This window comes from Homarus americanus, unplaced genomic scaffold, assembly GCF_018991925.1.
Source record: "Homarus americanus isolate GMGI-L3 unplaced genomic scaffold, GMGI_Hamer_2.0 scaffold37032, whole genome shotgun sequence".
Classification (NCBI taxonomy): Eukaryota; Metazoa; Arthropoda; class Malacostraca; order Decapoda; family Nephropidae; genus Homarus; species Homarus americanus.
In genome coordinates this window covers 1547223-1571839 of record NW_024731852.1, presented here as the reverse complement: position 1 = coordinate 1571839, position 24617 = coordinate 1547223, and the positions used below count along the sequence as shown (strand labels likewise).

At 43.8% G+C, this 24617-nt stretch overlaps 1 protein-coding gene across 1 annotated transcript in view; it reads right to left on the bottom strand.

Moving 5' to 3' along the window:
• Positions 1 to 24617, bottom strand: part of LOC121867918 (triple functional domain protein-like) — a gene marked incomplete at its 5' end in the record, with an annotated part of 297912 nt that overhangs the window by 116068 nt on the left and 157227 nt on the right. The window contains 2 exon segments of the mRNA XM_042368057.1: positions 5416 to 5599; positions 11180 to 11273. Coding sequence (XP_042223991.1) covers positions 5416 to 5599; positions 11180 to 11273 — 278 coding nt within the window.

Here is a 24617-nt window from a genome sequence, read left to right as displayed (position 1 = left end):
GACTGTCCTGAGGCAAGGTGTCCTGGTGCAGAGTTCTCTAATATCTTTAAATTACCCAGATTTTTCTTCTTCTTGAACTCGGGACGAAAATATATCAAATTGTGGGGGAATCTCAGCGCAATTTGGGTATCATCATTTTAGCCACAACTACGAGCCTCACTTAATGCGCCGGGTGGGTGGGTGGGTGGGTGGGTGGGTAGGTAGGTAGGTCGGGGGAAACATCGCGCGAACCTTGACACTGTGACCAACAATCCTTGTCTGAGTGTAGGTTCATCACGCTTTTCCTTATTCACAAGACAAGAACAACAGATAATTGAGGTAGGGACATCCACTAAGGTCTAAGTTCCAGATAATCCAGGTATGTTTCCCACCCTCCACCTGTTGTACACCTGAAGGCGAGCGTCTCTACCAAACATGGGCTGTATTGCCAACATCTGTGGTTTCATAATTACACGCAATCAAGTCATTACTTCGTTATTTCCTACCAAAAACTGGTCATAAATGCCTGGGAAAACACAAACAGTAATGAATCTCCATCGCCACAGTGCAGACGGGTGTTGTTGCCAAATACGGACTGAACAAATAACACCTATAGCTCCATAACTAAAGAACATAACATACTACAATCATGTATTAACTGCTGTAGGTTGTTCAGACGTTATTTGATAAGCTCGACCGTCTAGCTATAGGGAGAAGGAGGCGATCTTATCATATGTGAGCTGAACAAGCAACACCCGCGGCTTTGAACCTGCATGAATCATGTTATTACTTAAAGCTACTTACTGCGTCATCCGCCTCACCTGCCACGTCACTCACCTGCAGGAAGAAGAGATATACATTAATCCTCAAGAATATTAGGCAATATTCTAATAACAATACCGTGAAAAATCCAAATATTATCATACTTTACTGAAATATTTTAACAATATTTCTAAATGTCAACGTTTACTAAATAAATGTGGAAAACAATATTAATCTTTCCCCTACCAAACAACTGAGAGGAATCATAACAGGTATATTATTGATCATTTTCCCCCCAACATCTCCGCCAGAGGACAGCAAACACAGGGAAAATATTGTATCTCTACCCCATGTTCCTCATTAAGTACACACCGAACCTAAGTAAATATTCAGGTAAACACATATTAAGACATTTAGCAGTGTATAGTAGAGGAATGTTTGGCTGTATACGGGACGATACGGGAAAGAGAACGCTCCGTATAGTTCCCAAATACTCTTCTCACTTCAAGACGAATATAAGACGTTTGGTTTGGGCCAGGGTGGTTTGGACCGGACCTAACCCAACCTCAACACACTAGGTACCACGGAAGGGGAGATGGTTACTATGACTCCTTGGTGACGCATTACCTCACAATTATCATCACACTGGTCGGCGGGGAAGGCTCTTGGCTCTTACACATCCGTCATCCATTGTTACCATCTTTAAGGCTGTATTTGTCATGAATTATGGTTGGAAATTTTTGGGACGAATTGAGATAACAGTCCCATAATTATAAAACAGATACTCGTACACACACACACACATAGAGAGAGAGAGAGAGAGAATGTGTGTGTGTGTGTGTGTGTAATCTTTCGGTATAATCCAACATGGCGGCGACTCAGGAGGAAGTAACAAAAAGAAACAAAACAGGAAGAAAAAAGTGAACGAAAAATACGCAACAAAGAACATCAACACTAACGACATCCACAATAACTGATAACTATACCAGCAGGACACACACACACACACAAGATTATTCTCTCCCCTTCCTACTCCACATATCAAGAAGCGCTCAACACACTGACCCTCTCGGCTCTCACTGACCATCACCACGACCTAATCTGCAAATTTGGTAAGAAGCTTCTACACCATCCTCGAAACCGGCTCCTACTACCACCTGAGATCCCTAGCCCGAGAATTGCTGTTCGACACCTCAACCGCATCCAGCCCATACGTGCACGAACTGATCGCTATAAGAACAGCCCAGTCCCAACCACTGTTAAAATAATCAATAACTTGTAATAAACCAGTGTATTCACTCCCAGTAAATACTACTTCTTACACTGTCACTATGTTGAAATGCCCTGTAGTTTGAGCTTTTCCCATGTAGTTATTATACTGTATATCTTATTTGTATCACTTACGTTATTTGTATATTATTTGTAAATCGAAATCCATTCCCCAATTATGTAACTGTATATTTTCAGCCTTCTGGCTGCCAAGCTCTTCCAATAAACCGTTAATTATTATTATTATTATTATTATTATTATTATTATTATTATTATTATTATTATTACACACACACACACACACACATCAGAATGTTTGTGCTAAGTTTCAGAACCGTTCATGGGAAGCTATAGGTTAGGTTAGGTTATTTAACAGTGAACACCACAATACCGGGGAGGAGACAGAAGGAAAGACGAAACAAACAAACACACGGACGAACAGAATAAACACTCCTAGACGGGGGACATAACAATGACTTACAATAACCTAACAACATATCACAATAAGCTAATACAATAATGAGATAATAACCCACACAATGCACCAGTAACACAACGAGATGGAACTACTGGCACGAGACGACACACGGTGACGGGGTATTGTTTACATAAGGCAGGAACATACATCTAAAAATACGCAGCTGTGAAATGTTTAGATTGGTGTACTTGATCCTCTTGCATTTTAAATTGTTGGTGACTTTGCCAGTGAACTCCAGTCCTAACCTAACCTAACCTAACCTAACCTAACCTAACCTAACCTAACCTAACCGAAGTCGCAGCTGGTCGTAATCCTCGTACTTTAGTTTAGGTTCGGCTGAGGCTATTGACCGTCAACTGAGTGTCGGCGTGATATATGACAAGGCGTGATAGTACAGTAAGCAGAATTGTTCTACCGATTATAATCCGCCCAATTTTGGCTTCATTATCAACCATTTGATAAAAAAAAAAGTGGCGTTCTCATTTGGCAACCGACAACCAATCAAAACTTCACGAACTGCAACTGTCACTACGGAAACCAAAAGACGACAAGCCAATTTTACAATTCTACCACAAAACAACAATTGCCCTCAAGTCAACAGTGTTTATGTTCACTCTTACTTTACTGTCTTCAGGTTATCTTGTTTATTATTGTTCTGTGTCTGCCACCAATCGTTCCTCTTTGTTGACACTCTCTCTACGTTACCTACAGTGGCTTCATAACCAACACAAACATCAATGCCCAGTACAAAACATTACCCATATAAGTAATCCTATCCCCTCAAAATACAGAAATGAAGAAAACCGTAACTAAATACAAAAAAGTGCATAAAATCGGCAAAAGTAAAACAAAACTACAATAAAATCCCAACATAAATACTAGAAAGTGGACAAAATTCTACCCACAAGCTTAACTCAGCAAGTTTCTCTTTTTAATGGTAAGGTTGACTCAGGTATCATAAGGTTAGGTTAAGTTAGCTCGTGTGTTACAACCTCATGCCGCAGACGAGGATTAGATTCCCTTATACGAGTTAGAGGCAACGTTATGCAAACTACAGGGTGATGAAGAGATTGTCACAGCTGCTTAGTAACGAATGTTGTAACAGGTGGGTGTGTTGTAACAGGTGAGTGTGTTGTAACAGGTGGGTGTGTTGTAACAGGTGGGTGTGTTGTAACAGGTGGGTGTGTTGTAACAGGTGGGTGAGTTGTAACAGGTGGGTGTGTTGTAACAGGTGGGTGTGTTGTAACAGGTGGGTGTGTTGTAACAGGTGGGTGAGTTGTAACAGGTGGGTGTGCTGTAACAGGTGGGTGTGTTGTAACAGGTGGGTGTGTGTGGGTCATTACCGGGTGGTGATGTCAGTAGTGTCAGACAAAGTGGGTGACACTCACAGGGGGAGGGCTGATAACCCCCTCTTACCCTCGTCATGCCCAGGGAATCCCCACAGCCCACCCTGCCCGCCCTCCCCACATTACTCTCAACACAGGGAAAACCCACCTAACCCATTCTCCCACCCACACTACCCGTAATAATAAAAATGACGGTGGTAGGCAAATTATACCTGAATTAGCTTCACCTAACGCGATACCTGAGATGGTGGCACTTGGTCAACTATATGGCCCACTACTGGTTAAGTGATGTTAAGTACATACTGCCCGTATATATATACAGTACACGTGTTAATTAACAACTCTGACAGCAAAAAATAATATATATTAGAAAGGGTGATTTAGAGGTCCTTTTTCATCGACGGTATTTCTACAAGGGGGACAGTATAGGAACCCTGGTAATAAACGTGCCTTGCTGTGTAGTGTTGGTAGTGCGCTTCCCATAGTCACCCTGAGCCTAAAGCGTGCGATCTAACCCCCACAGGTCTACATCGTCTCTCACAGCACAAGTTGATGGTGAGAGAAGGGAGGACTAGGTGAGGGAGTTGTGGTGACGGCCAGCATTATCTTCAGCTGGCGGGTCGTTACTATAAATGTACATCCTAAGGGTGATACCACGGTGTTACAGCTGACACTAGAGCACAGTGCACCTTCACCGCCCACCCCACACCACCCCCCACCCCTACACCTCCTCCAGCATCATCGGGTGAGAACCCAGGTGTAGAAATTTATCCTTCCAGGTGAAGTATTTCTGGGTGTGAGTTTATGTTCACAGTGAGCCGCATACCCCAACTAGAGCACCACCCTCCCTCACTGAGACAGACAGACAGATATATATATATATATATATATATATATATATATATATATATATATATATATATATATATATATATATATATATATATATATATATATATATATATATATATATATATATATATATATATATATCAATTTCTTTTTATTTATTTTTAAGATTAGCCCAGGCACAGGTCACTGACCCACATCAGGGTCTGGGGGGCTAATAATATAATAATAATAATAATAATAATAATAATAATAATAATAATAATAATAATAATAATAATAATTCAAAGTAAATATAAATTTTAATAAAAATACAAAATATAAAAATAAAATAGTAAAATAATAATAATAATAATAATAATAATGATAATAATAATAATAATAAAGAACCATAAAGAAATACAAAAATGAAAGAGAGATCAAAAGTGAGAAACAATATATGTATGTTGTGTTGTCAATAGTAAGAGAAACAATTGAGACCCTGCAATTGTGTGTAAATGGTGCAGAAAGTCAGATCAACAACCTGGGACTTGGTCACAATTTTTGTTATGCCATATGGCAGCAGGGTCTACCATTAGACAACACATTATGCTTCCAATATCTTCCTAAACCTTACCTCAAGATCCTACCTCAACCTTATCTAAAATACCTTAAACTTATCTAAGTCATTTCAGTTTAAAGTAACAAAAAGGACTCCTCTAGGCAGCCCCCAGAAGTAGTAGCGGCCTTACCTTGAAACGCCGCTCTGAATTCGCCTTCCTGAACGGGTGTTTGTGGGCGTGCTCCTGTCTGTTGTGGGCGTGGTCTGGTTTGTTGTGGGTGGGCTCAAGCGCCGGCACGGGAGCTGAGGGTGACGTTACGCGCTCCACTCGGCCTTGACTCAGTTTCCGTAGAGGGGGCGGCAACCATTTTCGACTGTAAGGGAAGAGAGAGAACAAGTATTTTAGTGTAACGAGATGGTGACCTGATGATGATATAGTAACTGCTGAGGGTGTTATAGTGAGTATGCTGGAGGTGTTATAGTGAGTATGCTGGAGGTGTTATAGTGAGTATGCTGGAGGTGTTATAGTGAGTATGCTGGAGGTGTTATAGTGAGTATGCTGAGGGTATTATAGCGAATATGCTGGAGGTGTTATAGTGAGTATGCTGAGGGTATTATAGTGAGTATGCTGGAGGTGTTATAGTGAGTATGCTGGAGGTGTTATAGTAAGTATGCTGAGGGCATTATAGTGAGTATCCTGGAGGTGTTATAGTGAGTATGCTGGAGGTGTTATAGTGAGTATGCTGGGGGTGTTATAGTGAGTATGCTGGAGGTGTTATAGTGAGTATGCTGGAGGTGTTATAGTGAGTATGCTGGAGGTGTTATAGTGAGGTGTTATAGTGAGTATGCTGGAGGTGTTATAGTGAGTATGCTGGAGGTGTTATAGTGAGTATGCTGGAGGTGTTATAGTGAGTATGCTGGAGGTGTTATAGTGAGTATGGTGGAGGTGTTATAGTGAGTATGCTGGAGGTGTTATAGTGAGTATGCTGGGGGTATTTCAGTGAGACCTATTAACCAGAAGGAGTCAGTTACAGGCCTACTCATGCCACCAGTTAAGGGAACATATGTATTAAATCGTGTGGTGCTCCTCCTCCAAGCGTTACGATGTGGAGTAATTGACTCCCAGGTGGGGGGGTCCATTTGGCACTTTTTCAGGTTTGTCTAAGACTAAAAAGCGTGGGTGTACAAGAAACGTTTGTTGTATAGCAGACGTGGGTGTATAATAAAACGTGTGTATAATAAGCGTTTGTCTACAAGAAAGGTGGTAGGATAGATGTTTGTGTAGAGTAAACAATGATGGATAATAAATGTTTAATAGTGTACGAATAAACGTGGGTGGATGGTAAACGTTATAGTGTAATATGATCCACCACTGGACACACACACACACACACACAATTGATACCATTAATTAAGGATCTCTCACAATCACCGCGTTATCAGAGTCAATATTAGTATTTCGGGTATCAGTACTTCGCATGGTGCGTATGGGGTGAGGAGGAGGAGGAGGAGGAGGAGGAGGAGGAGGAGGAGGAGGGAAGGGGAGGAGGCAAGGCAGGAGGGACGGGAGGGCAGGAGGGGAGGGAAATGGGAGAGGGAGAGGAGGGGGGAGGGGAAAGGAGGAAGGGGGGGGGAAAGGAGGAGGGGGAAGGAGGGGGGGGGGGAAGGGAGGAGGGGGGGAAAGGGAGGAGGGGGAAAGGAGGAGGGGGAAAGGAGGAGGGGGGAGGGAAAGGAGGAGAGGGAGGGAAAGGAGGAGGGGGAGGGAAAGGAGGAGGAGACGTTGCAAGAAAGGGGAAGGAAGAGAGGAGGCGAGAAACGAGGAAGAAAACATGGGGCCGTAGACACTAGCTATGATAATATTGGGAAAAAGTGAAAACTCAGACTTGGAATCTAAAGGCTATACGGTGGTAGGAAGCTTCCGAATCTACTTTAGTTATCCTCTTTGTATAGAAAACTCGCCAGGCGGGCTCCATTTTTCTTATTCACATGGCAGACAATTGTAAAACCGATACACTATTTTCTGTTAAGTGATCCAAATTCCTCATCTTATCAACATTAGTTTTGAGTCCCATAGATAATGTTGATTAGAGAATACTTGAAACATCTCAAGACTTTTTTATATAATTTCACCTCAAGATTAAATACCCTAACCTAACCTAACCTAACCTAACCTAACGCTAACCTAACCTAACCCTAACCTAACCTAGCCTAACGCTAACCTAACCTAACCTAACCTAACGCTAACCTAACCTAACCTAACCTCATCCCCCAAATAGTGATAGGGTGGTTAGGTTAATCTTGAGGTGAAATAAGTTGGGTTAGGTTAGGTTGAGATTCTTCAGGTAATCCATAACTTCCCGTGAACCTCTTGAGTCAGTACTGGCGTCTTCCCCTGCTCTCCTTGCCACCCTCCCCTGTCTCCTTGCCACCGTCCTCCCTGCCACCCTCCCCTGTTCTCCTTGCCACCCTCCCCCCCCCCCTGTTTTTTCTTTCTGTTTTTCTTGCCACCCTCCCCGTGTTCTCCCTGTTCTCCTTGCCACCCTCCCCCTGTTCTTCTCACCCTTGCCACCCTCCCCTGTTCTCTCCTGCCACCCTCCCCCCTGTTCTCCTGCCACCCTCCCCCTGTTCTCCTCTTGCCACCCTCCCCCCCTGTTCCTCCTCCTTGCCATCCCCTCCCCTGTTCCTTGCCACCGTCCTCCCTGGGTCACCCTCCCCTGTTCTCCTTGCCACCCTCCCCCTGTCTCCTTGCCACCCTCCTCCTGTCACCCCTCCTCCCTGTTCTTGCCACTCCTCCCCTGTTCTCCTTGCCACCCTCCCCTGTTCTCCCTCCTTGCCACCTCCCTGCCTCCTTGCCACCCTCTGTTCTCCTTGCCACCCTCCCCCCTGTTCTCCCTACACCCTCCCCCTGTCCTCCACCTGTCACCCTCCTGTCTCCCCACCCCCTGTTCTCCTTACACCCCCTGTTCCTCCTTGCCACCTCCTGTCTCCTCCCTGTCCCTCCCCTGTTCTCCTTGCCACCCTCCCCCTGTTCTCCTTGCCATCCCTCCCCTGTTCTCCTGTCACCCTCCCCCTGTTCTCCTTGCCATCCTCCCCTGTTCTCCCACCCCTCCCCTGTTCTCCTACATCCCTCCCTTGCTCCCTCCTCCCTGTCACCTTCCCCTGTTCTCCTTGCCACCCTCCCCTGTCTCCCTTGCCACTGTCCTCCTGGTGCCACCCTCCCTCCCTTGCCACCCTCCCCGTTCTCCTTGCCACCTCCCTGTTCTCCTTGCCACCCCCCCCTGCTCTCTCGCCCCCTCCCCCTGTCCCTCCTCTTACACCCTCCCCTGTTCTCCCACACTCCTTGCCACCCTCCCTGTTCTCCTTTGCCACCCTCCCTGTTCTCCTCACACCCTCCCCTGTTCTCCTTGCCACCTCCCCCCTACACCTTTCCCCCTGTTCTCCTTGCCACCTCCCTGTTCTCCTTTAAGCACCCTCCCCCTGTTCTGCCACCCCCCTGTTCTTTGCCACCTGCCACCCCCCCTGTTCTCCTCCCCTGTTCTTGCCACCACCCTCCCCCCTGTTCTCCCTACACCCCTGTTCTCCTACACCCTCCCTGTTCTTGCCACCCTCCCCTGTTCTCCCTCTCCTTGCCACCCTCCCCTGTTCTCCTTGCCACCCTCCCCCCTGCTCCTGCTCCTCCCCCTGTTCTTTGCCACCCTCCCCCTGTTCTCCTCCTTCCCCCTGTCTCTCCTTGCCACCATCCCCTGTTCTCCTTGCCACCCTCCCCTGTTCTCCTTGCCACCCTCCCTGTTCTCCTGCCACCCCCCCCTGTCTCTCCCCCTCCCTTGCCACCTCCCCCCTGTTCTCTTGCCACCCCCTGTTCTCCCTGTACACCCTCCCCCCCCTGTTCTCCCCTACACCCTCCTCCCCCCTGTTCCTCCCCTCTCCCCTGTTCTCCTTGCCACCCCTCCCCTGTTCTCCCTACACCCTCTGTTCTCCCCTGCCACCTCCTTGCCACCCTCCCTGTTCTCCTTGCACACCCTCCCCTGTTCTCTCCTTGCCACCCTCCCTGTTCCTTCCTTGTTCTCCTCTTGCACACCTCCCCTGTTCTCCCTACACCTCCTGCCACCCTCCCCCTGTTCTCTTGCCACCCTCCCCCCCCTGTCTCTCTTGCCACCCTCCCCTGTTCTCCTTGCCACCTCTGTTCTCCTTGCCACCCTACACCCCTCCCCTGTTCTCCTTGCCACCCTCCCCTGTTCTCCTTGCCACCCTCCCCCCTGTTCTCCTTTGCCACCCTCCCCCTGCCACCTCCCCCTGTTCTCTGCCACCTGTTCTCTTGCCACCTCCCTGTTCTCTTGCCACACCTCCCCTGTTCTCCCTTGCCCCTCCCCCTGTTCCCTACACCTCCCTGTTCTTGCCACACCCTCCCCTGTTCTCTCAAGCACCTCCCCTGTTCTCCTCTTGCACACCCTCCCCTGTTCTCTAAGCACCCCCCTGTTCTCCTCTTGCCACCCTCCCCCTGTTCCCCCCCTGCCCCCTTCCTTGCCACCTCCCTGTGCCACCCTCCCCTGTTCTCTTGCCATGCCCTCCCCTGTTCTCCTTGCCACCTCCCCCCTGTTCTTTACACCCTCCCTGAGCCCTTCCCATACACTCTCCCCTCAGCCCTCTCCTTGCCACCTCTATGTCCTTGGCAGAGTCCAATCGGCACGATGCCAGGAGAAGGTGGAGGAGGGGTAAGCGGGGAAGGGGGGATATTTAAGTCCTAAGGCAACGTTGTGTGGGGAGAGAGGATCAACTGGGGGTCAAAATACAAACTATTTCTTACAAGTCGGTAATTCTTCCAATGAGGTAGTATTTCCAAGTGGGTATATTTTAACGGCTGGTATTTAACCCATTAATCTCTGTATTTTAACCTTCATGTGACGGCATTTTTCCTACTTGAATGGCGGTATTTTTACCCTTTATTGGGAATTATGTTTTTACACGAGAGAGAGAGAGAGAGAGAGAGAGAGAGAGAGAGAGAGAGAGAGAGAGAGAGAGAGAGAGAGAGAGAGAGAGAGAGAGAGAGAGAGAGAGAGAGAGAGAGAGAGAGAGAGAGAGAGAGAGAGAGAGAGAGAGAGAGAGAGAGAGAGAGAGAGAGAGAGAGAGAGAGAGAGAGAGAGAGAGAGAGAGAGAGAGAGAGAGAGAGAGAGAGAGAGAGAGAGAGAGAGAGAGAGAGAGAGAGAGAGAGAGAGAGAGAGAGAGAGAGAGAGAGAGAGAGAGAGAGAGAGAGAGAGAGAGAGAGAGAGAGAGAGAGAGAGAGAGAGAGAGAGAGAGAGAGAGAGAGAGAGAGAGAGAGAGAGAGAGAGAGAGAGAGAGAGAGAGAGAGAGAGAGAGAGAGAGAGAGAGAGAGAGAGAGAGAGAGAGAGAGAGAGAGTATTGATTTTTCTACGAGATGGTCTCCAGACTGACAGCCGGGGCGAGATGCTGGTGGCCGAGGAAGAGATGGGTAGGGGCGGACAAGGGAAGGACAAGGGACATGACATGGGGAAGGCATGGGAAATAACATTGGGGTGGACAAGGGAAATGACAGAGAAGACAAGGATATTACAGTTGGACAAGGAAGACGTTAGTTGAAAGACATGGGAGATGACAGAGGCTCCCAGGAGACATGGGAAGGAGTGTCAGCAATAACTGGACATGGAGTTGACAATGATAAGCAATGAGAGTGCTGGAGACGACGATAAGAGGGGGGAATTAGGGTAAAGAGAGGAAGAAAACATACATGGAGGGGAAACGGGATAGGTCAGGGTCAATGAGGGGAAACAGGAGATGTCATGGGGGAAAGGGGGACATGATGAGGGGAATAAGAGAGTCAGAGCGGACAGACATGTTGATAGGATGTCAAGATGGAATCATGACAGGTGTCAAGAGGAAGCTAAGGAGTCATGACAGGCAAGGACCTAGGGGTAGCGGAGGTGTGAATGATGACCTACCTGGAGAAGCCCTTCCGCTTGGTGACGGGGGAGGAGCCTCCACCGGCGGGGGCGGTGCCTCCCGCGCCCTCCCCGCCGCTCCCCGCCACGCCCTCTGTAACAAAATAAACAACAACAGTTAAGGCACAGTAGTGACAACAACTCCATTCTCAGGAGTTGGCAGACTTGCTTAACAATAAAAATTCGTAATAAAACGTAAATCGATGTAAATTTTGAAACGTAATAGAATATAACGTCAAAAACATTTATATTATGATTAAAAATACACAAACATGATAATTAATTCATGGGTCCTAATGAAACCATGACAGATGAGTCGACACAATGCAGTGGCTCACGTCTCCAAGATATTGTACAGGTTAAGCGTGACACAAACACCCCGCACCGTGTGAGTAGGTAAACCTCATAAAACAGTGACGCATTCCACAATTTTATCAAACATGATTTATATCTACAGATAGACTCCCTCACACAAAGAAAACAACAGGAAGACGTAGGAAAAAAAAACATCCCTATCAATATCTCATTTACATATTGTTCACGGTAATGTATTAGAGTCTGGGACACGTTACCCTGAGGATCAACTTAGTATAAATAAACGGCCTAATACACAACATATACACCAGACGCACGTATGAACAGACGTCACTCACGAGGTTGAAACACGAGCCGTAAGAAATTTAGAGAAGCATAAACAGACCACGGAGCTTCATCCATAACATGCTCGGTAAATACATAATGAACAGTAGCTAACTTATTCCCGAGTGACTAGTAGAGTCATGGAGGTCACTCGGTAATTCACGATAAAATATTAATGTGTAACGCCACCAGCCAGGAAAGAAATGTGCCTTCTATCTTATTCTAACAAATGCAAAACAATACAAAACAAACAAACAAAAACTTACACAATAGCAAACAAACAAACAAACAAAGTTCACTTGGACGGGTCATCAGCAACAGTGAGAGACAGTAGCCAAGAAACGGGACCACCACACTCGCGCGTCCCAACAGTAAACGGACACGATAACAACACCTAATTACTGCCTCATCCACTCAGCTCCCTCCAGATTACTTCCTCTGCGCTAATATAAAAGCTTAACGCATTTAATTCCACCCATACAGGTAATCCAAAACACATTATAAACATCTCCGCCTTACCACAGTTGCATCTATCTGCTCTCCGGTACATGAGGATAGCACATGATATATTTAAATGTCTAACTCATATCTTAACACCTGAGGTCATTTTAGCTCATTAGATAATCTGAATTCATAGTTGATTAGATCTTAGCTAATTGGGTTATCGTTAACTAATTCCGGCTTGTTTTTTAGGTAAATTCCCCCGGGTTACGTTAGGCATGGTAGTTACAGTATTAACTCTATGGTTGTTGCACACAGTCTTCAGGCCTCAAGGGATGTAAAAGCGAAATTGGCGTTGCCTCCCTGGTTCGGCTGCCCCCTTAATCCACACTAGTGATAATTCCAATTCGAAAAGATTGGAAGCAAGTTTTGGACAATGGAAATTCCTGAGAAGTCGATGCTTAGTGGTCAGTGGTCACGGCCGGCTTGGATCTCACCAGCTAAGGCCTTAATCAAGACTACTAACACCGGATGAGAAATAGACCCCCAACACACACACACACCAAGTAGGAAATAAAGGACTCCCCAAAAACATCAGATGAGAAACGAGAAATCTCCCACACACTATGTGACCTGGAGGACCTACCAGAATTACTGATGGGTGAGACTGTGGGATACCGCCTTCAGGAGAGACCTACCGACACCACCTGGCACAAGACTGGTTCCCTTATAACTACCGAGAGAACTACCAGAGCCTTAGTTAACTTGCGTGTTTACTCCAGGTGTCTTCTCTTTGTACTGAAAGATTTTATTAATTGACCCACTCCCTTTGTCACCATATGTAACTCTTATCATCTCCATTACATGTTTTAAACCTTTTGGCTGCCATCTTCCTTCAATACGTTAATAGTTATTATTATTAAGATCCTAACTTACCTGATCAAAACGTTATCTAAGGAACACTAACCTACCCTAACCTAACCTAACATACCTGATCAAAACGTTATCTACTGAACACTAACCTAACCTAACCTAACCTAACATACCTGATCAAAACGTTATCTACTGAACACTAACCTAACCTAACCTAACCTAACATACCTGATCAAAACGTTATCTACTGAACACTAACCTAACCTAACCTAACATACCTGATCAAAACGTTATCTAAGGAACACTAACCTACCCTAACCTAACCTAACATACCTGATCAAAACGTTATCTAAGGAACACTAACCTACCCTAACCTAACCTAACATACCTGATCAAAACGTTATCTACTGAACACTAACCTAACCTAACCTAACCTAACCAAATTTAACCCGATTCTCAACTTATCAAACTAAATCTAACTTGGCCTCAACTAATGTAATCCGATTCACCGCACCTAATCTAACTTAAGTCAACTCCCACCACATCTAACCTAACCTTCACCTACAACGTTAAATCAAACCCTCGCCTTACCTAACATAATATACCTTCTATCACCTAATCTTATTTAACCCTCCCTTATCTAATCCATCCTAAGCTAAGCTAACCTAACCTGACCTGACCTAGCCTAACCCTCCCTTATCTAATCTATCCTAAGCTAACCCTCCCTAGTAGAATCTAACCTCACCTAACCCTTTTTATTCTAACCTAATCTAACCTTCATCCTCTCTAATCTAACTTAAAGTAATCCTTCCACATTTGCTCTAACCTAAATGTGCAACAGGACATTGAGTAATTTAAGCTATCAGGCAGGCAGGGTATTTTCCCCACCGGATAACTAACTCTCTGCTGGGGTGTTTCAACATGGGGGAATTTTATTTGTTTTTGAGGGAGGAAAATTTCGTACATGCTAGCGTCACCCCCCCCCCCCTTCTCTTCCAAGCAGTGTGACTCAATCCAGAGAATCTTCACACGTAATTACTGTACATCCTCTCTCACCTACCTCATTTTTATTTACGTTTCACACTTGTACACCACATAACGTAACATGATTCACCTGTGTTCGTGGTTGGTGATGTAACATGATCCACTTGTGTTCGTGGTTGGTGATGTAACATGATCCACCTGTGTTCGTGGTTGGTGATGTAACATGATCCACCTGTGTTCGTGGGTGGTGTTGTGGTAGTGACTCCCTACTGAACCACTCAACAAAATCCTACCACAAATCCCACCAGACAAAATTTCCCCTACCTATGGTTACGGTATTTTCTTCTGCGGTATTCTTTTCTCTTAAGTCAACAGGGTCAGGCCAGGTCGAAAAGCATACCTGACCACAACTCTCACGAAACAAGGGAGAGAAAATAAAATCCTTGAACGATACGAGTGACCTGAGACTACCGTAACGACTGGATACAACGGTCGAAGGTCACCCATGGATAAAGCATATGGAAGTTACTTTTTTCCTAACCTTATAACCTTAATATATACAAAATCCAGGTGTGACATATATACATGCTACATAGTCTTATAGGTTACAGGTAATTCTGAGTCGTAGTGGAGTGAACATATATAAATGATTTCAGGTGAACACATCGCAAAATTAAGGTCATAGGTCAAACATTAGAGGTCAACAAAAGATTAGATTTACTAAGCTTTAGTTGTTTAGGTCAAAGGTCACGCTTGCAGTTCTTTGTGCGGTCAAAGGTCCTGCTAAAATATTCATTAAGGTCGAAGGTCACGCAACAGTCCAACCTAGGGTGCAGGGTGGCGGTGTACTGTACTCCAGGAGGTGGGTGTACAGTACAGTATATGTTGTATCAGTGTTACTATGATGTACAGTTGAAATAATACCATAATTATCATTTTTTTCATCATCATTATGATTACTGTCACCAAAGTATGTATCAATAATAATAATGGTTGCCCCTCAAAATCGAGGATGGCCGCCCCAAGGGCCACCTAGGAGTGAATTTGTTTAAAGCGTAGAAGCTGTCACCAACACCACAACCACACCCCAAGGTAACGAGCTGCATGACCCAGTGTCAAGGAATAGTCCGAGAAGACCGGACAACTCGCCAACTGCACTAGGCGAACCATTACCCCGGAATACGATACGCAAATCGATTAACGTTCAGGTTCCTAATTACTGCTGGGTAGACGGGCAATGGCGTAAAGAAACTTGCCTATAGTATCACCCTTCCCGAGGATCGAATTCGGGTCCGCTCGCTTGCGAGGAGAGGATGCTGACCATTACACCACAAACACAGGCTTACTCATTAAATTTATTACTACCGTCTGCGCCACTAAAAGTAACATAGAAATCGTTGTCAGTAAAACAACACTGTTAATCTCTGTAATATCCCTGACAGCCACAGTACATGACCATCACTAATACTGTCAGTAACTGTTATACTGTCAGGTCATCAACAACACTATAATCCTGTCAGGTTATCAATAAGAGAAACACAGTCATCATCAATGGTAACAATGAAATGGTGTTATATTATCATTAAAAGTATCAATGTAACACTGAGCTAAGCAAAGCCTTCACACTATCTCCTCGCACGCCAGCCTTCACGTCATCAGGGAGAGATAGGAACACTCAAGTTCCCAAGAATGGTAATATATCAAACCCTTCAGATTATCACCCTATATCCCTCACCCTAATAACATATATCTGGAAACGGTAACCAATACAGTACAACACCAGGAAACGACTCACTCAGTAATCGACAGTGTGGCATCTGTAGTGGTGGCTCTGCTCTTGGTCCTCTCTCATTCCTCACACACTTAACCCGCCAGTAGACTACGCGAGCTTTACCCTTACAGTAGCTCTTGACGTTCACAAAACAATGGACAGAACTGGGCATCGAATCTCGCCAGTAAAATTACCCTCGACGGCTTTTCTTACTTTAACTTCTTTTCTGTTCAAGGTGGACGGAAGCCTCTGTCAATATTGCTACATTAATCCCTTAAGGTTCTGTCCATAGGCAAACTGATTGTTTTCTTGTTACACATTAACCACCGTTCAGTGACAAACTACTTAATTCACTCCTGTAGATGATTCAACACTCCCGAGATCCTTCACTCTGACAGGATACACTTATAACGCCACACAAGAGACATCGTCATCACTACAGGAAGACAGACCTTGTACGCATAGTTCACCGAGTTGCATCTTACTTGGTTTCTTTCAATTATATTAAAGCCAAGTTACGATATTCAGCGACACTAGTGATATGTACTGAACAATTTAATATAGTCTTGACGTCACCATCACACAACACCGATATTTAAGGCACCACCCTTACCTTAAGTGTTAAAATACTAAGACACCATCTGTGTGGCAACCATCTTTGTAAACCAGCTGTTCTCCCAGATGGAATAAAGTTATCATCTGTGAGCTGGTGTAGCGTTGGGGCACTGTCTCCTCAATTGAGTGTAGAATAAAAATCAACAAAACACAACAATAATAACATAACCAGATAGCTTCAAGGACAGGTAATCGTTCTCACTGTCCCATAGAAACTTTCAGTAATTGTTCTGACGAGCTACACTCCACTACCACCAGAGGGCAGCAGGAGGGCCCATGTCTTTTATATCAATAATGTATCGTGTTGACCTCCCTCACACCCCCAAGTGGACCCCCTGCAACCAAGTGTTGTTCTTCCATCAGTTAACCTCTAGCTGTTCAAAACATCCTGGTTTAAATACCTTCTACCTCTGGTGAGGGAACACAGATCTCACAACTCTCTTCACTCTTCTGTGTTAAAGAATCACTCTACGAACTAATGCTGACATGTTCACCTACACTGTCATGTTATCAGTATCAACAACGCTATACAACTGTCAACATGTAACAATATTAATAACAGACCGTCTCGGAACAGTGTAACAACGCAAAGATATACAATAATAGTCAACAACACTATCACTACACTGTAGGTACACTTTAACAATCAATGACAACAATGTCATACACTGTTAGTAAACTGCAACAGTCAGTACACTGTAACACTGTCAGAACACTGCTCCACTGTCAGTACACCAATAGCCAATACACTATATTCTCAAGATACTGCAACACTAATACTTAATACACTGCAACAAATGTAACACTGCGAATATACTGCAACAATTTAAATGCAATGCAACACTCAACAACAAATCAGTCAGTATACTATAATACTGATAATACAATGTCAATATAAAGTAACACTGCCAATACCGTACAACACTGACGACAACAACAACACTGAGAGTTGCCACGCCAACTTCCGTGTGAGCAGGAACACTGTAAAATGTCAACACAAACATCACCATCCTCCACTCTGGACACACACCATCCTCCACTCTGCTCACCATCCTTCACTCTGGACACACACCATCCTCCACTCTGCTCACCATCCTTCACTCTGGACACACACCATCCTCCACTCTGCTCACCATCCTTCACTCTGGACACACACCATCCTCCACCATATTGACTCAACACCCAACAAAACATTTAATCACCGTTCATAATGATGTAAAACCATACACTGGTGACCGCAGAAACAATTACACAAACATTTAGTGACCGCACGAAGCAGAAAAACCTTAAGCACACACAAACATTTTTGACCGCATGGAACATTTTATGAAACATTTGGTGATGGCATAAACATTACCAAAACCATTTACTGCCCACAGGAAACATCGTAGAGCCATTTGGTTACCGCACACCATATTATAACACACATTTAGCGAGTGCACAAAAATACCTGAACCCCTGAACTTATACCTGTACAAAAATCCAGGTGTGTTGGGAGCTATATTTACACCTGTCCAACACACCTGAATATTTGCACGTGTCTGTGGTCTACCTTTTGGGGTTTAATTACCTTGATGCTGATTTTTGGCTTCCACATATACTTTATTATCAACCCCCATGATGTTATGACTACTACTGCTACTGCTACTACTAAGACTGACACTTGTACTACTACTACTACTAAGACGAACACTTAAACTACTACTACTACTAAGATTAACACTTATACTAATACTACTTCTTTTTTATTGGCCTCCAGCCTCCCCCAATAGCCACACCTTCGCCACCATTTTATTACCTTAAAATTAAATATACTAATACATAAGTAGCTATCCTAGCTGTGTTGAGTTAGTTGAGCCGCAGATCTATACGGCATTCAGTGACTGTTGCCTCAATATCTGCAACTGTTGTCGGCTTTGGGGCCGATGCTCTCGTTCCCCAATAGGCAGAGCAAAGCCGACCTAAGAGAGAGAAGGACAGTCGACATCTCAACCAGGCTGTAACATAACTTCTGGGCTGCTGCTTCTGTTCGGAGATCACCTCCACGAGTCTGGCGTAGAAGCATCTTGCACTTGGTCCCATCCCACCAGAGGTTGTGAACACTAGAGGAGTGAAGCTGCCTTGATCAACGTTCTGAATTCTCTCCCCATATGCCCTTCTCTTGTCGTTCTCGTTCCTACTACTACTACTACTACTACTACCACTACTAGTACTTTTTCAAATGTGGCCTCCAACCTACTAATACTACTACCATTACTTTTTTATAATACTACCAATAATAATAATAATAACAAAAACAATAACAACGATAACAAGATAAGACACGATGATGATAATGACAAATAACAAATAATAAAAGAAGACAATAAAACAATATCACTCAAACGAAGAATTAAAAGAATCGCACAAAAATAATAATCATAAATAAAGCCAATAATTTTAACCCCTCCCCACCAGAGGTCCTGGGAGGGGGGGCGGGGGGGCGGTCGTGGTGACGTTACAACACACCATTAACACATCAAGACTGTGACCCTGACCTTGTTCCTGCGGCCCTGAATCCTTCACCCCTAAACCCCTTGAGTACGATGCCATAAGCACTTGATTACGATGCCTTAAGCACAGGAGTACGATCCTTAACCCGATTATGATCCTTTAACCCGAGTACGATGCCATAAATCCCTGAGTACGATGCCTTAACCCCACGAGCATGATGACTTAGGGGGTTATGCCATGGTACTCAAGGGTTAGGTAATTCGAGATTCATTGGCGAGAGATGATTGAGTACAGACAAACTAATGGACGGGAAGACACTCAGACGGATGGACCTACGACAAACAGACATGGCTACAACTACAGATATCAAGGCGCGCGCACACACACACACACACACACACACACACACACACACACACACACCCCAGACGGAAAGAAAGATTATAAAAGGTCAGACAGATAGACAGAATGACATGAGTGACGACAGTAGTTTACACCAGATAACTACTAACCTCAACTCACCGTGGCATTTAACGCACGCACGCACGCACGCACACACACACACACACACTACAATACTAGTCGCTCACCTTTAGATAAAATTACAGAATAAGATAACAAAAGGCACAGTACTGTATAAGATAACACGACGTAAGATAACACCACGCATAAGATAATACCACGTTTAAGATAACACCACGTATAAGATAACACCACGCATAAGATAACACCACGCATAAGATAACACGACGTATAAGATAACACGACGTATAAGATAACACCACGTATAAGATAACACCACGTATAAGATAACACCACGTATAAGATAACACCACGTATAAGATAACACCACGTATAAGATAACACCACGTATAAGATAACACCACGTATAAGATAACACCACGCATAAGATAATACCACGTATAAGATAACACCACGTATAAGATAACACCACGCATAAGATAACACGACGTATAAGATAACACCACGCATAAGATAACACGACGTATAAGATAACACCACGCATAAGATAACACGACGTATAAGATAACACCACGCATAAGATAACACGACGTATAAGATAACACCACGTATAAGATAACACCACGTGTAAGATAACACCACGCATAAGATAACACCACGTATATAAGATAACACCACGCATAAGATAACACGACGTATAAGATAACACCACGCATATAAGATAACACCACATTATAAGATAACACCACGCATAAGATAACACCACGTATAAGATAACACCACGTATAGATAACACCGCAAAATAAAGATAAATAACTATAAGATAACACCCACGCATAAGATAACACCGTATAAGATAACACCACGCATAAGATAACACCGCAGTATAAGATAACACCACGTATAAGATAACAGTATAAGATAACACCACGTATAAAGATAACGTATAACAAAAATATTAGATAAAGAAAGATAAACACCCCATCACTGATAAGAGATGCAATACGTAAACTTCCCCCCCAAAAAAAAATCCATTGCAAGAGGGAAAATTCCATTGCAACATAAAAAATAAACGATGTGAATTATATTGGAGTAAAATGAGCTAAAAAATAAATAAATTGAATTAAATGATATACTGTATGATAATGATGGTAATAATAATAATGATGATTATTATTATCATTATTATTTTTTTTTCTAATTTTATCGTTATTATTATTGTCGTTCTTATAATTATACAGTAGTTATTATTATTATTATTATTGAGTCCCAAACATTCTTAAATAAAAACAAAAATAAAACAAATAAAAACGTTTAAGCAAAACCCCGAGAGTTCAAATCAAACTAAAATAAACGTTAAGTAAAAATAAAGAAACGTGAAATAAAACAGAGAAACACTGAATAAAGTACAAGTATACAGTACTCAGAAAAATGTCGGTGTAATCATAGAAACGTTTAAATTAAGGAACAGATCGAGAAAACGTTCCACTACAATCATATGTACCAGATCAGCCATTCAACGATTTAGTTACGAAAGAAGCAGGAAAACATCTTTCTACTTCTGTCAGCTTAACGTTTCCAGTTTGGCCAGATCAACGTTTCCAGTTTGGCCAGATCAACGTTTCCAGTTTGGCCAGATCAACGTTTCCAGTTTGGCCAGATCAAAGTTTCCAGTTCGGCCTCGTCAACGTTTCCAGTTCGGTCTCGTCAACGTTTCCAGTTAGGCCTCGTCAACGTTTCCAGTTCGGCCTCGTCAACGTTTCCAGTTCGGCCTCGTCAACGTTTCCAGATCGGTCCAAGGATAAACATTTCCAGATGAACCAGACAAACGTTTTCTTCTACTGAAATAAAGAAACCCAATTCAATTCATATATAAACATTCCCAATACAACTAGAGAAAAATCTAAACACTCCAGAAGCTCCATAACAAATGTTTATATCACAACCACAATAATATTTTCTACTTCACCATGATAAACGTTCCCAGCCATTTATTTAAAAACATCTCCAGGTCAACATGTCGATAATCTCAGCTCTATTTTCGATTCTCGTCTCGTAAATAAAAACACAGACAGACTCGATTAATATACCTGGTAAATCATCACTTTCATATACAATTAATATAAGTATGTCTGCTCTTAGTAAATATTATAACTGTAAATACTAATATTTTCGTTAATCTGTCGTGTACCTCCCATAATCTGTCGTGTACCTCCCATAATCTGTCGCGTACCTCCCATAATCTGTCGCGTACCTCCCATAATCTGTCGCGTACCTCCCATAATCTGTCGTGTACCTCCCATAATCTGTCGCGTACCTCCCATAATCTGTCGCATACCTCCCATAATCTGTCGTGTACCTCCCAGTCATAACCAGGAACAAACAGTACATTTGGATCAAGGTTTTGGTAAATCTAAGAAAATTATGAATGACGGTAAACAAACAAAGCTTTAAGTGAACCCGGAGTGTAATCCCCATTCCCACCTTCCCTGGGGATACACCTGGAGTAATACAACACGAAGGAGTGATAAATGGTGAAATGTAAACAAACAGTGACGTCACCAGAAGACAGACCAACCAGAGTTACTGAAAAAAAGATGCGATCACTGTCACAACCAGGTGCTTATCCTATATAAAGACTCACCTCAAAACCAAAATCCAATACATTGAGTATTTTGGGTAAGTTTATCGAGTGAAAAACTAACCCCGATATTAATGGACAGACAGGGACACGTAACACTACTAAAGGCACACCTGACACAAATCCACAATCACGTAACACAACCACAGAAAAATCTCACTCATCCCAGTAAGATCAGAAAGGCATCACAGGGTTAAACCACAAACTTATGACTGGACGAGCACAATGCACCAGTACAGAGATTCTTAAGAACTGATAAGGACGTCTTAATACATCAGCTGACGCACCCCCCTCCCCCAACCCTCCCCTCAAAAGTGAAACGGTCGAAATCCTTTAAAACTGTCAATTACGTTATAACTTGAAGCACTTGCCAGCTATCTGTGGTCAATATCAGCCTGACCTTCGCTGCCCTTTCAGTCAAGTACCGCAAACCGCTCAATGTACCATATGAAATATTTACGTCAGTCTTCCCAACGTTTTGACAAGCTCTGCTAAACGTTCGGTATAACCAAATGTTCAAGAAGACATCGTCAGTGTTTGATTGCCATGTCTAAAAAGTTCCATAAAACGTCGCGCACCATGCTGTGAAATACTCTCGAGTACTATATATGGAATAGCCAAAGAACGTTCAATTAAACATGTCACAACATACACGACATACAAAAATAAAATTATTATGAAAACATGCAACAACATATTGCAAAAAATGAAAAATCATTCACAGAAAAGTTCCAACCGGGAATTACATTAATACGCGACATGACAATAGTGTATGTCAAATGGTGTGGCACAGCAGCAAAACATCCCAATACGATAATTAAAACATCTTTCCAGCCTGTTAACAGAGGAAAACAGTGAACAAAACATGCCGTCAATAGGACACAGTCGCACTGACAAATTCATTGAACGTCTGCAAACCTCCAGCGAAAAGCCTGAAAGGCATTAGTGAAAGGTGGCGGGGACATGAAGAGCAACAACAGCGACGAGTATAAATAATGAGAGAGAAAGGACTTACATAGGGCGACTGGGGTGAGGGTGGTTGAGGATCGCACAGTGCAAGACCAGGTCAAGTGATAGAGGTCACGGGGCGCCTCCATCATCCACATACAGAGAGAAACAGCACATCATGGCGCTTCACTATACTGCCTTACATCACCACTAAGAAAGGGTTTACGCTACTGGCGACTGCTTGTGCTACTGCTGGTGCTGATGGTCATCACTTGCATCACCATCACAGCTGGCATCACCATTATCACCACCAGCGGGAAGGGTTCAAACAGAGCACTATGGTGGAGGCGACACACACACACACATACACACACACGCCACGGCTCGGAGGCTGACGGACACAGTTACTAGGAGAGCTTTCTATTCGGGTCTACTCTACTCCAACACTAAGGATAGACGGCCAGAGGGCGGTGGAGGAAAGGATAGAATTGGCGGAGAAGAGGGTCGGAGGAAGAGTGTAGTGTTGGAGAAGGTAGTGGTGGTGGTGGAGGAGCGGATGCGGCATGACTGGCCGGGATGCCCACCGTCTCAATCTCTCTCTCCCTCCTCTCTCTCTCTCTCTCTCCCTCACCCACCCCGCCACCACCACCCACCCGCCCCCCACCACAGCACGATCAATACACAGCCACCCACCACGCTACCACACTACTACTACTGCTGCTACCACACTACTACTACGACTTACAGTAGTAATAGACAACCACATCACAAAACTCTCTTGTAGAAGCCCACCACACTGCAACTACTACTGCCATTACTACCATATTACTACTACTACTACTACCACACTCCTACTGATACTGCAAGCACACTACTACAGCTGTTACTATTCTATCACACTACTATTACTATTAACACATCACTACTACTACTGTTACTATTACTACCACTACAACTACTGCTGTTCCTACTAATCCTGCTGCACCAACACTACCATTGCAATTACAATACAACCACACGACTACCAGCCAAGATAGTACTAATGTTGGTACCAATTAATAAAGGTGCCACCCCCACGTCTGAGGGTTGGCTACCACAGCCCTCTACGCCAAACGTTTACGGGGGTGTCTTTGCCAATCCTCCCTGATGTTGACTCTCTCCAGGGACCACAGCTTTTAATTTCATTCATCCAACCTAGTCTCTGACTCCCCTTGGCCCTCCTAACTTCAATATGTTTACCTGTTAACACCTCTTTATCATTATCCCTTCAAACCTAGATCATACAGTCAGATTATTGTATTTTTTTTTTTTAGATTTCAATAATTTATCTCGTTTCTCCAGTCTATTTTAGTACAGTTATTTATCAATTAGTTATTTTTATCAGTTCGGCAGGTAGCGGTATATTATAAGAACCTCTAATCTCCTTCCCCTGTCTGCTGAAAGTGTCTAGGCTAAAGTACAGTATATAACATTGCATTTCAGAAGCCCTTGTGGTTTTTGCTTAACTTAATCTTGTTTTCATTTCTCATTCCCGTCTATCATCACAATCA